The sequence below is a fragment of the Vipera ursinii genome, assembly GCF_947247035.1.
Source record: "Vipera ursinii genome assembly, chromosome: 2".
In the NCBI taxonomy this organism is placed as follows: Eukaryota; Metazoa; Chordata; class Lepidosauria; order Squamata; family Viperidae; genus Vipera; species Vipera ursinii.
This window is the reverse complement of record NC_139513.1, coordinates 93,835,682-93,853,291: the sequence shown is the minus strand read 5'-3', so window position 1 is coordinate 93,853,291 and position 17,610 is coordinate 93,835,682. Positions and strand designations below refer to the sequence as shown.

Below are 17,610 nucleotides of genomic sequence, written 5' to 3'. Positions count from 1 at the left end.
GTCTAGATGTAGACAGGCAATGATTTCCAAAATGTCAGTTGACAGCATCCATTTCTACCACCCCCCTCCTTCTTTACACCGATGTCCGTGTGCCCACTAAAAATCCCACTAGGAATCCTGGGTACCATTGCTTGTTTGCTTTTTCATAAATAAATGTAGACTAGGTTGATCTTGCCGAACTTGGCAGCCATTTTGCAAAGATGCTCAGTACCTATGCAAAATTGGAGGCATCACAGCCCCACCCCAGATTGCCTAATCCTGAAGGAGCATTATTTGTAAAGTTCTGGTGAAGACCTTTCTTTTTCACAATACACAATATTTTAAAACTATGCAGTGTCGTGTAATCCATTTCTGGTTTTATTGATGTATAGATATTAGGTTTGTTTGATCATTTTAAGATAGATTATAAAGCAAAAGCTAGATAAAATATTATTAATAGCAACAATAGTGGCAGCAGTAACGGCATCTGGTGAGAAATTTTAAATTAGTTATTAGCAATGCAGTTTAGTGCCAGGGAGATCTGTGTGGCAGATACATGCTGCACTGAGATACTTTCCCCTCTGGCCAGAAGAGAATGGGAGCCATTTATAAAGTTTCATTTTGTTTTTCTTTTAGTGAAGAAGAAGAAAGATGACAGATTTGCTTATCTGCACATGCAGCTATTTGAAAAGAAATAAGGAGGAGGGGCTCAAATACCATGCTGAGCAATCTGTCATTTAAGAATTTGCTATTCCCCTCTCACTTTGCAGAAGAAAATAGTAACATCAAAAGCTGCTTATCGTGTTTGGCTGATTCCTGGGTTGTGCTAAGCCATCGTATAGTCTGTTAGATTGTGCCTTAATGCAATGTGTGCAACTGGTGGCTATGGCTTCCAAGTCTAAGTAATATGTGAATTCAGTTATAGCTTATTAGAAAACAAACCACCATACTTGAAGGCAGAGAACAAAATCACCTTATTTGTATGAACTGGGGTGTGCACTGTACTGTTAAAATGTGCCTTTACAGAACCAAATCCAGCAGGTTCGATGGTCTTAACTCTCAGATAAGCATACATATTAAAGTTTTCTATGGTGCTGTGGTGATCAAGCAGCAATTTTTGATCTGTGCCAGGAGTGTACAACCTGTGACCCCAGAACAGCCTGCTGTCCACAAATACTTTATTGCAGGGGTGTCCAAACTTGGCAATATGGAATTCCACTATGGAATTCTGGGTGTTCAAGTCCACAAGTCTTAAAGTTGCCAAGGTTGTCCAACCTTGCTTTAATTTGATCCGTGCAACTTCTTGACAAAGACTATGGAAAACCGACAGGTTAGTTTCCACCCCGTTGAGATAGGGATAGAATAGTGTACGATTGTAAGGACCCACCTCAGCTAACCACTCAAGAAAGCAGAACTCTTGAAACAGGCATTGTCTCAAAAGGAAACTTTTATTAGGGGTTAGTGACAGTAGGGAAGTCAAGGCGAGATCTGGAGAAAATCCCACTTAAACAATATAGTTAAACCAGCAATATTCCTCCTCCCACCAAAGTCATAATGTCCACTTGAAATCCAGCCAATTCGTAGGTGGCATGATGTGTGGGTAACTGGCACAGTTGGCGTGCATCTCAAGGTCTTCTCCAGTTTCGTTTCTCTGCTACCGTTTCCCTGATAAGGGAGACACATTCCTTTATCAAGTGTATAGAGCTGGGAGAAGAAAAGCAAAAACCGAAAGTTATCCAAAGCGAAAGCAAATATCCCCCCTCCCCAAAGGAGAATGGCAGGCCCCGAAGCAAGGCAGGTCCCAAAGCAAGGCACAGGAGAATATATATGAAAGGGAGACAAAGAGATTTGGGGATCTGACAATGATAGTGTAATAACCATATTATGTAACCTGATGTAAAATAGGCATTATATAATTAAAACTATCTCTTTATAACCCTCGTCCTAAACTCAGCCCTGTGCACCAGTGTGATGACATTATTCCTCCTTATGAACCTTAACTCCTTCCCCACATGTTATATTTAAGCCTTAACCCCAAATGGTTGCCCATCTTCTATCTATGGCAGGGGTAGGCAACCTTGGCTCTTTTATGACTCGTGGACTTCAACTCCCAGAATTCCTGATCCAGCATGGCTCAGCTTGGAAACCTTTCCCTTTCCCCTCAGCATGGCTGGCTGAGGAATTCTGGGAGTTGAAGTCCATGAGTCATAAAAGAGCCAAGGTTGCCTACCCCTGGTCTATGGCATAGCTGCGTAAAAGACTTAAGGCTATAACAGTTAATTCAGATATGATTTTTATGAAATAAGTTTTAGATTAATTCTGGTTTTAGCTGATTTCTTTTCTCTGGTTGTCCTAGAAATTGCCAGCATCTTTCAGATTATTCTGGCATCTGCATTTATACCCAGAGGTATAAATGTATAAAAAGAAAAAAAAACTCCAAGCATGAAGAAAGCTGTTTCTCATGCAGAGAATGTTAAAACTTTTATGCTGCAGGAATCATTGCTTTGTTTTTTGCCTCAGATGCGGGTTTATTCTGCAGCATGAAAGTACAGCTATTCTTTTTCCTCCCAGTGTTTTCAGTAACATTAACATTTATGATAGATAGGGCAATTTAAAACGCATGGCTTTTATAAAAGGAATAAAATGCCATAAAACACACATAGCGGAACAAATTAATTTTGAGTTATCAGATCTTCACCAAAGCATTGTAACAAAAGTAGTTTTTTTTAAAGTTTTCTCCATTTGTGAGTAAGCATTTAAAAGAGTTCCAAAAACATTTAGCGGATACTGCATGCTGAACTGATCTCATCGAGAAATTCAGTGTATCCAAGGCAGGATTATTTGGCTTTTCTGGAACATGAATGACCAACTCTTGCTAGTTTTTGGTTGGAGTGATTTTATTATGTCAGAGTGCCCTGCGTTACTAAACTGCCCTGTTAATGTTTAATGTAAAAGAAGGTCATTATGTTCCTAATAGTATTAAACTTTTTTTAACGCAAAGATATCTCATAAGATTTTTTTAGGAATGCCCTTGGGAAGAAATGCTATTAAAAGTCATTATCAAACATCAAATAACAACCTGGGAATATTTCAGGAATTAAGTTATGAAGTCTCTAGTGTCTTTTCAAAGAAGAACTGGCCTGTAATTCCCAGGGTTTACTAAATGGCCTTGAACAAAAGAAAACAAACATTAGAAGTTATTTAAGCACTGTGTTACATTTGATTTTGCAGCCTCTATTGGTAACACTAAATTGCAGTTCAAAATACAAGATTTTTGGTAAATAATGTGTTTACATTATTTGGCAAATAATGTGTTTACATTATTTAGCACATGGGGTCTTCAAACTTGGCCCTTTTATGATTTGTGGACTTCAACTCCCAGAATTCCTCAGCCAGGCATGCTGGCTGAGGAATTCTGGGAGTTCAAGTCCACAAGTCATAAAAGGGCCAAGTTTGAAGACCCCTGATTTAGCATAATCACCATCTTTATAAATTAGACAGTAGAGAAAGCTGTATAGAACTTATACTAATTAATCAGAACTTAAGAATTTAAGTTGTAAAATCTTAAACTAATTAAACTAATTTGGCTCATTATTATTGCTGTAATTCTTTTTGCTGTAAATGAGTCTGGAATTTGGAAAACAACTTCGGAGAAAAATTTACAGAGTGAGTATAACATAAGATTCATTGTCAGAGTCCCTCTGAGCTCTATTAAAACAATAAGAATTGATAACACAGGGTGTAAAGATATTCCTGGAGGATGAAACATTGAGAAGTAATAATTACAAGGAGAAGATGGCTGTATGGATAACTCAGCTACATAGTGTTAACTCTGAGCCAGGTGGCCCATCACAAGTAGGAGAACAGTGATAGTCAGTGATCTCTTTAAAAAGTAAAGAAATCTTTTAAAGTTCTAAAGGAAAAGGTAATTTAGGGAATTGGTTAGAACTAAAAGCTGAATGGGAACTTTTAACAGAGTAATGACAGTTGCTGATTTTCAGACTTGGAAGAATAGTAAGTCTGGAACTTCCTTCATTTTCTGCACTTTTTATAAATGATGTTTATAATGCATAGGAAGAAATAGCTATTTCGTGGAGAATATTTTTGAGTGCACATCCATAATAGTGTTTTACTTTGCTTCACTGTGCTGGGTGAACCCAGCTGCTGTGGTTCATAAATAATTGTTTGGGTTTAGCATTACACATTAATCAAATCTGTGGGTATTGGTTTATGGTTCCAAGTTGTATTTATAAATCAATATTTATGTGATGTGTGAAACCAACCATTTTTTCATTGAGAAGTTTTAAAAGTATGGGAAGCTGACCTTTTGGGAACTACAGTAGCATCCCGACTTTCACTTGCATGGATACGTGCAGGCTGATTAGTTTTGCTCTGTGATTTATGCTTCTTTTATATGTGCTATGCTATGTTTTCATGAGTTATGCGGACTTGAGAATAACATTGACAAGCATCTGAAGAGGAAAAAAGGCACATGGAATCAGTCTTCCCAGGTGTACAATTTTCACTGATAGCATTCCCTATCAATTTTCCTTTCACAAAATTAAAGTCAAAACTGACTGAGAAATCCTTATTTCTGAAAAATAAGCAGGGTGAAAAAGAGGTTTTTATTGCTTCTTTGCCTTTTTTGTATTCTCTTGCCCTGGTCATAATAAATGGAATCTTTTCTCCTCATTATTCAACCATTTAATATTGGTAAAATCAGCTTTGAGCCTTAAAGGCCAGATTTGACCTGGAATTTTTCTCCTATTCCTCTGGTTTTCCACAGCAATTACTTTGTCAGTATCTGCATCTAGGCATAGTGTAAAAACAATATGCCCAACAGAGTTATCAAGAGGAATCTGATTGCTGTGACTTTGCATTTGATAACACAATTTTGGTTTGCATAATTCTGATTAGCGATACAAGAGGAAACTATCAATCTGAGAGATGACTTTTTGTCGGCTAGCTCTTTCTGGAAAAGAGAAATATATCAATGAGATCACTTGAAAGGATCACATATTTTAGTAGTGAATTGCTAAGAAGCCCATAAATCTACGGAAGCTGTCGACACAGTGGAGAGAAAGCCTCTGGTAACTACATAATACTGTTGTTAAAAAAAGAAGAAAATATATTCAGTTCAAAGGCCCAATAGTGGTTATATTTCAGTTAAGCTTTTAGATCGTCATACAAAAAAATTTTCTGCTTCCTTTCAGTCTGACCCATCGGTCTCAGATTTGGTGCTCGGATATTCCTCTCTGTCTTTTTCAAGTCAGATGTTTATGAGGTTCAACTGGGGGCATTCAGTCTCATACTGGAGCCACAATATTTTAAGGCATCCGAGGAAGGGTCTGGAATAAATTGTGAACTATGGCCTAATTTCAGAAGCAAAAGCAGTCTGTCCATTTAGTGATGGTTTATAGAAGCAGGATGAGGTAGAGAATGGGAAAAATGCATTATTTTGTACTGGTAAATTAGAATAGGATAGGATGGGATGGGATGGGATAGAATTAGAAGAGAAGAAAAGAGTTGGAAGGGACCTTGGAGGCCTTCTAGTCCAATCCCCTACTCAGGCAGGAAACCCTATACCAGGGGTCGGCAAACTAAAAAAGAAAAAGAGCCACTGAGAACCGGTTCCATCACAAATTAAAAAAAGAGGGAGCCGCGTGCGTGTGTCCATGCACGCGCATGCGCAAAAAGGTTTTTTGCGCATGCGCGGACGCACGCGGCTGCCATTTTTTAAAAAATGAGATGGAACCGGTTCCCGGTTGCCCGATGGCGACGGCCCGTCTGCAAAGCTGCTGCTTTCGGCAGCTTTGCAGACGGGCCGTGGCAGCTTCCTCAAAGAGCGGCGCCCCTGCCCATTCCGAGAGGTGCGCGCGCACCTCTCCGAACGACCGGAGGTGCGCGCGTACCTCCGCGCGAATGGGCAGCGGTGCCGCTCTTTCAGGAAGCCCGCCGCGGCCCGTCTGTGAAGCTGCCGAAAGCGGCAGCTTAGCAGACGGGCTTTCGGCAGCTTCCGCAAAGAGCGGCACCGCTGCCCGTTCGCGCGGAGGTACGCGCGCACCTCCCCAAAGGTTTGGGGAGGTGCGCGCGCAACTCCGGTCGTTCGGAGAGGTGCGCGCGCACCTCTCGGAATGGGCAGGGGCGCCGCTCTTTGCGGAAGCTGCCGCGGCCCGTCTGCTAAGCTGCCGCTTTCGGCAGCTTCACAGACGGGCCGCGACGGGCTTCCTGAAAGAGCGGCACCGCTGCCCATTCGCGCGGAGGTACGCGCGCACCTCCGGTCGTTCGGAGAGGTGCGCGCGCACCTCTCGGAATGGGCAGGGGCGCCGCTCTTTGCGGAAGCTGCCGCGGCTTGTCTGCTAAGCTGCCGCTTTCGGCAGCTTCACAGACGGGCCGCGGCGGGCTTCCTGAAAGAGCGGCACCGCTGCCCATTCGCGCGGAGGTACGCGCGCACCTCTCCAAAGGTTTGGGGAGGTGCGCGCGCACCTCCGCCCATTCGGGGAGGTGCGCGTGCACCTCTCCAAACGGGCGGTGCCACTCTCCATTTGGAGAGGTGCGCGCGCACCACTGCCCGTTGGAAGAGGTGCGCGCGCACCGGGCGGCTGGGAGCCGCAAGAGACGGCTCAAAGAGCCGCATGCGGCTCCGGAGCCGCAGGTTGCCGACCTGTGCCCTATACCATTTCAGACAAATGGCTGTCCAATTTCTTCTTAAAAATCTCCAGTGTTGGAGCATTCACAACTTCTGGAGGCAAGTTGTTCCACTGATTAATTGCTCTGTCAGGAAATTTCTCCTTAGTTCTAAGTAGCTTCTCTCCTTGATTAGTTTCTATCCATTTCTTCTTATCCTACCCTCTGGTGCTTTGGAGAATAACTTGACTCTCTCTTCTTTGTGGCAAGAACTGAGTTATGAGTGACTCACTGGGCAAAGAAAAAAAGGCGGCAGTGGTCTTCCTGATTCTGATGTCTCAACACAGCATATCAGGCATCCCACCAAGTATCATACAGGAACACTGCATACATGCATTGCATGGCTGGGCACGGGTAGGGGCCTCCGACGTAAACCTAATAAGAGGCCCCTGGTTTGTTTTTTATCGAAATTTTTTCAGGGGTTAGGGAGGAGGGAGGGTACTTCTTTTGGTTGTTTGGACGAGGGGGGCAGTCCAACAACCTCTGTTCAGGCCAGTGCTGAGGCGGATCGCGGGGGGGAGGAGCGGGGGTCGGTTGCTTCTGGGGCTCCAGGGCCAGTCGTGGGATTACCTATTCCCACGACGTTAGGGAATGGCAGCAGGTGTAGGAACAGAGGGCCGTATCGATCTCTGGGAAGGTCTCTCCGCTGCTTACAAGCGGTGAGGCACTCCAACCCTCTGGCTCCGCCCCGAGGTCCCGGGAGTGAGGATGTGCAGCCTCCTGAGCTCCGGCTGGTGTACTTGAATGCCAGGTCTGTCGTTAATAAAGCTCCTCTCGTACGTGACTTGGTCGAGGGTGAGCAGGCGGACCTGGCTTGCATCACGGAAACTTGGTTGGGCCCAGAGGGCGGTATTCCTCTGGTTGATCTTTGCCCACCAGGTTTCCGGGTGCTACACCGGCCTCGGGCTCAGGGTAGGGGTGGGGGAGTGGCTGTTGTTGTGAGGGAGACCTTGTGTCCACGGGAGGCCACCGTTCCCCAGATAGTCAGGTGTGAGTCTCTCTTCTTGAGATGCGGCCCTGGTGCGCAGTTGGGCTTGCTGCTGGTGTACCTTTCGCCTAGTCACGCAGCAGCAGCCCTGCCTGAGCTTCTCGATGTCCTCTCTGGGTTGGTGATTGAGTTCCCGAAACTTATAGTTTTGGGGGACTTCAATCTACCATCTCTGGGAGGATCATCTGAGTTGGCTCGGGAGTTCATGGCTTCCATGACGGCCATGGACCTGACGCAAGTAATTTCGGGACCGACTCATGAGGGAGGCCACACCCTTGACCTAGTTTTCTTATCTGGACGGTGGTTAGATGATCTTGGTGGGGGCTCCCCAATTGTTATGCCCCTGTCATGGACCGATCATCATCTCCTGCAGCTGGTCTTCCGTTTTGCCACCCCCCGCCGTGGGTGTGTGGAACCTATCAAATGGTACCGCCCCAGACGCTTAATGGATCCCCAGAGGTTCCAGGCGGCGCTGGGGTCCCCACCTGCCTCCCTTGCTCACAGCTCAGCAGATGCCTTAGTGGAAGCCTGGGAAAGGGCGGCCACTGAGGCTCTTGACCGAGTTGTACCCCTGCGGCCCCTGACCCGGTGCAGATCCCGTCGAGCCCCATGGTTCTCCGTGGAGCTCCGGGAGATGAAGCGTCGGAGACGGGGCCTAGAGAGCGGTTGGAGATCCAGCCGATCCGAATCCGATCGATTGCGACTAAGAACCTATACTAGGTCTTATCTCGCTGCGATAAGGGAGGCGAGGTCTAACCACTTCACCACCCTTATCGCGTCCGCAGATAATCGCCCGGCCGCCCTGTTTAGGGTGACTCGCTCCCTCCTGAATCAGGAGGTGAGGGAGGATCCCTTGCAGGGTCGTGCCGAGGAGTTTAACCAGCATCTGTCGGACAAAATCGCTCGGATTCGGGTCGGTCTGGACTCTGACTGGGCAGAGTCTGTCGAGCAGGACACGGGTGGTCTTGTCGATATCACCTGGGAGGAGTTTGATTCTGTGACTCCGGAGAAAGTGGACAGGATCATGGGGAGGCTGAGCACCACCACATGTTTATTGGACCCGTGCCCTTCCTGGCTGGTCTATGCAGCCCGGGAGAGGACACGCAGCTGGTTCCAGGCAGTTATATCGGCTTCTTTGAGTGAGGGTAGCTTCCCCGCCATCTTGAAAGAGGCGGTGGTGAGGCCTCTCCTCAAGAAGCCTGCCTTGGACCCAGCTGTATTGAACAACTTTCGTCCTGTCTCCAACCTTCGCTTTCTTGCGAAGGTTGTTGAGAGTGTGGTGGCACATCAGCTCCCTCTGGTCCTGGGTGAAGCGGATTATCTAGACCCGTACCAATCGGGTTTCAGGCCCGGGTACAGCACGGAGACGGCATTGGTCGCGCTGGTGAATGATCTCTGGAGGGCCCGGGACAGGGGGCATTCCTCTGTTCTGGTCCTATTAGACCTCTCAGCGGCTTTCGATACCATCGACCATGGTATCTTGCTGCGGCGTCTTAGGGGATTGGGAGTGGGAGGCACGGTTTTACAGTGGTTCTCCTCCTATCTCCAGGGACGCTCGCAGTCGGTGTTGACAGGAGGGCAGAGGTCGACCGCGAGGTCTCTCATTTGTGGAGTTCCTCAGGGGTCGGTCCTCTCGCCTCTCCTGTTCAACATCTATATGAAACCGCTGGGTGAGATCATTCGTGGTTTTGGAGTTGGGTATCATCAGTATGCTGATGATACCCAGCTTTTCTTTTCGACCCCAAACCACCCCAGTGATGCCCTCACCGTGATGTCCCGTTGCCTGGAGGCGGTTCGGGTCTGGATGGGGAGGAACAGACTTCAACTCAACCCCGACAAGACCGAGTGGCTTTGCAAACCTTCATCCCGGGTTTATTCGGACATTCCACCTCTCGCTATGGGGGGTGAACTATTACCCCCCGTAGATAGGGCTCGCAACTTGGGAGTCCTCCTAGATTCACAGCTCACCCTGGAAGATCACATAGGAGCTGTGACTAGGGGGGCTTTCGCCCAGGTTCGCCTGGTGCGCCAGTTGCGGCCCTATCTAAGCCGGGATGATCTATGCACAGTCACTCACGCTCTCGTGACCTCTCGACTAGACTACTGCAACGCTCTCTACATGGGGCTGCCCTTGAGGACCACCCAGAAGCTCCAACTGGCACAGAATGCAGCCGCGAGAGTTGTGTTGGGAGTTTCCCGATACTCCCATGTTACACCTCTGCTCCGTGAGCTGCATTGGTTGCCAGTTGTCTTCCGGGTGAGATTCAAGGTACTAGTCATGGTGTTTAAAGCCCTACATGGCAGGGGTCCGGAGTACCTCAGGGAACACCTGCTGCCGGCGTCAACTTCCCTCCGCCCTGTGCGTTCCCACAGAGAGGGCCTCCTCAGGGTGCCACCGGTCAGAGAATGTAGATTGGTGGCCCCCAGGGGGAGGTCTTTCTCTGTGGGCGCCCCGGAGCTATGGAACCAGTTACCGGTTGAGCTCCGGACGGCGCCCGATCTTCGCTCCTTTCGCCGTGATCTGAAAACATACCTGTTCGAACAAGCCGGCCTGGCCTGAGGGGGGATTGGTGGGGTTTTACTATCATTTTATTGGGGTTTTATTAATGTATTTATTGTTGGGCATGTATTTAATTACTTTTTAATTTTTGTAGCTTTGTGTTTTATTCTTGCCCTGTACACCGCCCTGAGTCCTTCGGGAGAAGGGCGGTATAGAAATATTAATAAATTAAAATTAAATTAAATATATGTCCTTCCCCCCCCCCCCGTCCTCTTCTCGTCTATAGCTTTCTATTAAACAGATATAAACCTTTCCTAGAGTTAATGGAAAGATACATACACACACTCACCCTATTAATGCTGTGGTAGTAAATTCAAGAAAATTGTTTATTAGAATCCATACCCATCCATTACTCCAAATTCCATTACATTCCTCATGCCATTTTGCTTCATGTGAATGACCCTTTTTTTCGATTGCAGCATATATGCAGAGGATGATCACTTGTGCCTGATTTGCAAATGATCATCATATTTGGTATATCCACTTACAAGAACTATTGCTAAGACTGGAAGTCCCCTTTTTTCCTCTGAAAAAGGATACAGTTGAGCTTGCCCACCCACACATAGTCTACCCCAGGGGTCTTCAAACTTGGCCCTTTTATGACTGGTGGACTTCAACTCCCAGGATTCCTCAGCTAGGCATGCTGGCTGAGGAATTCTGGGAGTTGAAGTCCACCAGTCATAAAAGGGCCAAGTTTGAAGACCCCTGGTCTACCCCATTGGGAATGAGGTCTGAAAGGGCAAATTTATGCAAGAGATGTGCTAGGATTCCAACTTCTTCCAACATCTCAGCTTTCTCTGTTAGGCTGTGGAGTGATACAAGATGAAGAGGATATACAGCAATACATGGGGAGATACAAGATGTATGGTAGGGGGCTATAATGTGGCAAATGGCTTTTTCCTGTTTGCTACTTTATAGTATCCTGCCCTACATCTTGCATCACCCCATGTATTGTTGTTATTGTTATTGGTTAATGTCTTGCGTAGCTTCATATGCCCTGGAGCTGCAGCATATCAACATGCTAGTTACATGCCCTGTAGGGAAATGGTAATGGAAAAGCTCAACAGGGCTTCTGCTTATGAGTCTATCAAGAGCCACTTAGACACATTCATTAAAGCAAGCAAGCAGCCTACTGCTTCTACTCCCCTTTGCACACTGAACAACGGGCGGCTGCAGCCTGAAAAAGACCTAAAGGAAGGTTTCAGTCTATTAGGCCAGCTCAGTAGGTGTTCCCACCTACATTTTACCTTTTGGCTTTCTCTGCCTGTAGATTCTTACTCCATTCTGCTTTGAAGTTCACCTTTCTTGATCCTCCTCCACAGTCTATTCGTAGAAGGATCCATAAATGAATAAAAAGGCATATGCTGAAAGCAAACCTTTATTTATTTATAAAACCCAAGGACGCAATATGCTTGACTAAGTTTTTGTTCCAGCTGGAGAAATAAATAGATGGACCCAAAGAGATATAAAGTGAGTCGCTAAAGCTGATTAAAAAAAACCCCTCCGAATAATTGTGTTCTGTACCAGCCTGCTACCGGCCTTGCAGAAAAGGCAACCCCTTTACAAACGGCAAGAGGCTGGATTAACGTCTGCCAAATTTATTACAAAAACAAACAAGACATGAACCAAGATACAGGAGCTTTGAAACACTATCTGAGCGGTTGCTTTCAGCAAACCAGCCCTCCCCCCACACATTCCCTTTATAAAGAGTTCAGGGCGTGGCTTCTCTCTGCCTCCTTCCGAGAAGCCCCACTGCCTTCCTCTGTTTACTCCTACTTGACTGCCTCCTGCGTCGGGCGTCCTTGAACAGGGCCAGCTGTGGGTCATCTTCATCCACACTGTCAGGCTCACACAGCTGGGTCTCCATGGTGACCAAGTGGGAGGGGCCTGCCTGAGGGCTATCATCAGCAAGATCTTCAACCCCCTCAGCAAGGTCTTCAACACCCCCCTCCTCCTCTGAGTCGTCCGACCCAACTGCCGAACCCACAGGCTGACCCTGAATCACAACACTTTGTAAGAGAACAGCAACGATCAGATTTATCTTTTTTCCTGGTTTAATTTGAGATTGCCTAAAGGTAAAGGCTAAAAGGAAAGCTGTTCCCTTTGCTTTTGGAATTACATTAACCTCTGAGCCAAAAATTAATTTTGGCACTCAGGAAGGATTAATACTTTGTTAACTTTGGGAACTGGGAATCTTCAGTAAATTGCAAGGGTTGCATGTATAGCGAAGGCAGGTGATGATCACTGTCCCATATATATGGAAGTGCCTTGATATACATATAAGGCATGTTCTGTCATATTAAAATAGCCCTCTGTTTACAGTAGTTTGTTTAACATTCATTGTTACAACAGCACTAAAAAAGTGATTTTTCACGCTTAAAACCAGTGCTTTTTTTGTCATAGAACTCACCGGAATGGAGTTCCAGCACCTTTTTTTGACAGATTTTCCAAGTTTTAAAAGTAACTTTTGAAAAATTGATGTTTAATCCACATGGATTTGAATCACCCTGTCAGGCGTAGCAGGTCGGCGGCAAAATCATTAAAACAGTGCATGTGGGCTGCTTGGGTGTCAAGTCCAATGCATGCATACTTCGTCCGTCTTCTCGGCTTGTGGCACTGCTCGGCTTGTGACTGGTCATGAGGCTGCGCACTGAGTGCTTACTGCAGGCAACAACCATTATATTTTGTTACACAATTGACATGTGTGGGTGTGTGTACAGTGACTGACTATGCACAAAAGGTAAATAAAAGATTCACAAGATGTGAGTTCCGGCACCTTTTTTCCTTACAAAAAAAGCACTGCTTATAACCATTGCAGCAGCCCCATGCTCATGTGATCAGAATGCAGACTCTTGGCAACTGTTTCATATTTATGGCAGATGCAATGTCTCAGGGTCATGTGATCACCTTTTGGAACCTTCTGACAAGCCAAGTCAATGAGGAAGCCAGATTCACTTAACAGTCATGTTACTAATTTAACAACTGCAGTGGTTCACTTAACAAGTGTGGCAAGAAAAGTTGCAAAATCGGGCAAAAGTCATTTAATGTCTGTCTCACTTAGCAACAGAAATTATAGGCTCCCTTGTAGTTGTAAGTCAAGGACCACCTATATAGCAAACAGGTAGCCAGACAACAGTAAAGCCATCAAGTGACACCTGACTGGCACATAGGAAGCAGCTGTTCCAGGTATGATTCCCTACAGCAGAAACAGGAAACGTTTGGCTCACCAGAATCTGTGGAACGGCTCCTGTCATTCCAGCCAGCATAACCAACACTGAAGAATACTGGATGTTCCAGCTCAGCAATATCTGAACCCTCCTATGTGCTCTATATTTTTAAAGCCATCATTTCATTCATATTCATTTTCTGCCCTAACGGGAGATGCTAAGTGTGAGGTTTCCACAGTCTGCCTGTTTTCTTGTGATGAAAATGCCTATGATTATAATTCAGGGTTAGCAGGAAAATTACTGAATAGATTTAGCTTTCATATTTATGCTCCAATACTCAAAATTGTTTAATACTTGATAAAGATAGCATGGAGAAACTTATTCAGTGTTGTATTTCAATGTAACCTTGCCTCCCTCTGGCACTTCACAGATTTAATTACTCTTTGGCCTTTGTGCATTTCAGTGAGAAATGCATACCAACGAGTACAGAATTGGGAGGTGTCTCCAGTCATACAGTAGTTTTTGAATATCTAAAAAAATATTTCAGTCATAATTAGTCAGAAGATTTGCACAGTTTGGATACTTTAACTATTAAGTGTCTTTTATTAATGGCATTCCTACAATTGGGATATGTCTAAAGAAAAGAAATGTATATTACATAGGTTCTGGGGACTGGAGGCTAAAACATGTAAAGAATGGTTGCTTGAACTGGGTATTTATTTATTTTTTATTTTATTAATATTTCTATACCGCCCTTCTCCCGAAGGACTCAGGGCGGTGAACAGGGCAAGTTTAGTTAAATGAAGAGAAGGGTGAGGGGTGACATGATAGCAGTCTTCCAATATCTCAGGGGTTGCCACAAAGAAGAGGGAGCCAAGCTATTCTCCAAAACACCTGCAGTCAGGACAAAAAGCAATGGGTCAAGGAGAGAAGCAACCTAGAACTAAGGAGAAATTTCCTGACAGTTAGAACAATTAATCAGTGGAACTACTTGCCTCCAGGAGTTATGACTGCTCCAACACTGGAAGTTTTTAAGAAGAGATTGGACAACCATTTATTTGAAATGATATAGGGTTTCCTGCCTGAGCATGGGATTGGACTAGAACACTTCCAAGATCTGAGCCTGTACATAACAGCATATGCGTGCATATACACACCGTTAGTATTCACATAGGTTCCATAGAAGTACGATTACTCTCACTGCAATATTCCTTTGTTTCCCAAAGATGCTTTTTCACAAGGCAACTGGACTTTCTTGTTTTTCTTTGACTGTTTTTCTTCTTCTCATTTGTTTCATTTGCAACATTTTAATCCATAGGAAAACGGACATCTACTTCCCTGTCCTGTGGTCCATTTGTTCAACAATACTCGAGTGGAAAGTAACTTTGAAATTAGTTCAGCCATCCATGCAGACAATCTTCTCAAACATATTTAGCTACCCTATCCATTGATGGGGTGCTTTGTCCCAGCCTATTCTTACCTGCTTTTAATTTCGTTTGTTTCTTGTTTTCAGAAAACCTTGGTCTAACCATTGAACCTGGGAGCTTTTGAAAACCATTCCTGTTTCTGACAGTCTGAATGACTGCTTGCCTACGACAGGCAGAATACTAGCCTATGTCCCTAGATAGCTGCATCAGGTCCTTCAACCGCAAATGATGCATCATTGCATATGTCAGGCTGAATTAGAAAGCAGTCTCATCACATTAGACTCAGAGTTGGAGCTGGCAGCTCCTGTGTCCTAGAGTCACTTGATCTGGGTTGTCATACTCCCATCTCCATCACTCCAGCCATGGGAAATCTCCCTGGACAACATACGGACAATAATGCTTAGTAATGAAGTTGCTGTGAGGAAATGGTTTCTTGGCACTGGCCGCCACTAGCTGTTCTATTAAGTTGTCTTACGGTGTTATGTAGTTGAAGGCATTATTTATGCTGCAAATTTATTGCTGCTGGTGTTAACCGTATGTGCTCATTGACTGGTCCAGCAGCTTATTAGTCTATATTGAATAAGCATAAAAAGGAATAAAATAAAGCCAAATATCTGTCTTCAACATGCGGCCACAATTGAGTCCAAAATTTATGTTGCTAAGTGAGACATTTGTTGTGAGTTTTGCCCCATTTTACAACCTTGTTAAGTGAATTACTGCAATTGTTAAGTTAGTAACGTTGTTAAGTGAATCTGGCTTCCCCATTGTCTTTGCTTTGAGTTCACATGATCTCAGGACACTGCAGCCGTCATAAATAAGAGTCAGTTGCCAAGTGTCTGAATTTTGATCACATGACCATGAGGATGCTGCAACAGTCATAAGTGTGGGAAATGGTCATGTCACTTTTTTAAGTGATGTTGTAACTTCAAACAGCCACTAAATCAACTTGTTCATTTAGGACTACTTGTATTTGGTCTAAGGTAATTTGGTTATAACATGGATCTTTCTTTCTTTCTTTCTTTCTTTCTTTCTTTCTTTCTTTCTTTCTTTCTTTCTTTCTTTCTTTCTTTCTTTCTTTCTTTCTTTCTTTCTTTCTTTCCAGTATTGGGCCAGATATACTAGTTAGATAATTCAGTTGGTTTGCTTGTCAAATTCATAACCCTCCTTTGGACTCAGAAAGCAAAATAATATAAAAATAAATAATAACCTCATTTTTCTATCAAATGCTGTACATAAAAATATTACAAAGCACTTCAGTACAATAGAATCAAACAGTAAGGTGTGATGTGAAAAACAAAAGTAAAATGTACCAAATAAGGAAAAAATACATTGATTAGTATACAAAAATAACTGTAGAGTACGTATATTTTATCCAATGATACTAAATGGTCCAGTGTCACATTTTAGAAACAGAGGAAGAAATTGTGAACACTGAATTGTTCTGGAGCATTTACGGTGCTGATTATTCAAACAAACATAGCAGCATAAGGACAATTCAAGGACGATTCTTGCATGAAATAGTGGAAACAGTAGCAAAATATTGAAACAGACATACAGAGTTTATACTATGTGATAAACGTCTTTGATAAAAGTATTAATTATATTTGATTAACTCCTTTTGTTTCTTGTCTTTGTTAGGTACCTGTGCTAAGGCCCATGGATTTAATGGTGGAGGCAACTCCCAGAAGAGTCTTTGCAAATGCACATACCTATCACATCAATTCCATCTCTGTAAACAGTGACTATGAAACCTACATGTCAGCAGATGACTTGAGGATAAACTTATGGAACTTTGAAATAACCAATCAAAGTTTTAGTATCCTTTGCTGTGTGAGTCTGCCTGGAAATATCATCCAATCAGAAGAGTCCCGTTTTAAGAAGAAACACACTGCTCAATATACAAGTTTACATCTCTTCAATGGTTGGTTGTAACGTGCAGTTTACATTTATTCATTTTCCTGGGCCCCATCTACCTTTATCCTATACACTAACTTTTACTCAAAATGGTCATATCTGAGGCCTGTTTAATTTGGAGATTTTGCTCCCTTTATATGACTTTATGGATATGGTTTAATGTTAAATACTGTTTCGAGCTGAAGTGAATTTCTGCCACTAAAAAAGTGAACCAAGAAATGTAGGAGGAACCAAAAAACCAAATATCTCTTTTCAGAGATTCTCTCTATAATTCTGTTGTTGGAATCCTTAAGACTTTTATTCGAAATGTTTCAATAACATGCAATTTTAAAGTTTAATCAAATGCTCACCTTGATGATGAGTATATGTTCTCCATGAGATTTGTGTCATGAAGATAGGTTTATGTAAGTATTAACTATTTAAGGGTGTGTGTGTGCTTCTCTCTGTTGTTGCCATGAGCAAAGCAGTGTTTGTTGCAGCATTGATTTGATCATATTCCTCAAAAATGCCATCCTTTATCAACAGTCAAGGATGTGTCTTGTCAGTATACATGTGCATGCTCACATGACCTTGGATTGGCACCAAAGCAGCTGCACAGGATTTTTGGAAGAAGACAGACAGACACTTTGAGAAATAGTGTTTTGCTTATGGCAATGCTATAGGAAAAGCACCTCTCAAAATAGTTGGCCCATTTTAAAACTGTCTTTCTTTTAATTAGGCACTGAAGTAGACATTTCAGGAGTGAATTGTGTTGTATAAAAGTATTTGTGTCTTTATTTTAAAATCTACAGGCTTTCAAAATTTGGGTTCGCTAATATATAGAACAAATTCTTTCATGTACTGGTATAAACCAGTGTACTGTAGACAGGAAATAGGAAAAATGCCCAT

The 17,610-nt window shown here is 43.9% G+C and overlaps 1 protein-coding gene across 3 annotated transcripts in view; it reads left to right on the top strand.

The window, feature by feature from the left end:
• The window catches only part of PPP2R2B (protein phosphatase 2 regulatory subunit Bbeta), a gene marked incomplete at its 3' end in the record, with an annotated part of 279,756 nt that overhangs the window by 208,316 nt on the left and 53,830 nt on the right, over positions 1-17,610 (top strand). For all 3 annotated transcript variants that reach the window (XM_083355382.1, XM_083355380.1, XM_083355381.1), the window contains exon 5: positions 16,447-16,624. In XM_083355382.1, coding sequence (XP_083211508.1) covers positions 16,447-16,624 — 178 coding nt within the window. The remainder of the gene's footprint in view (positions 1-16,446; positions 16,625-17,610) is intronic.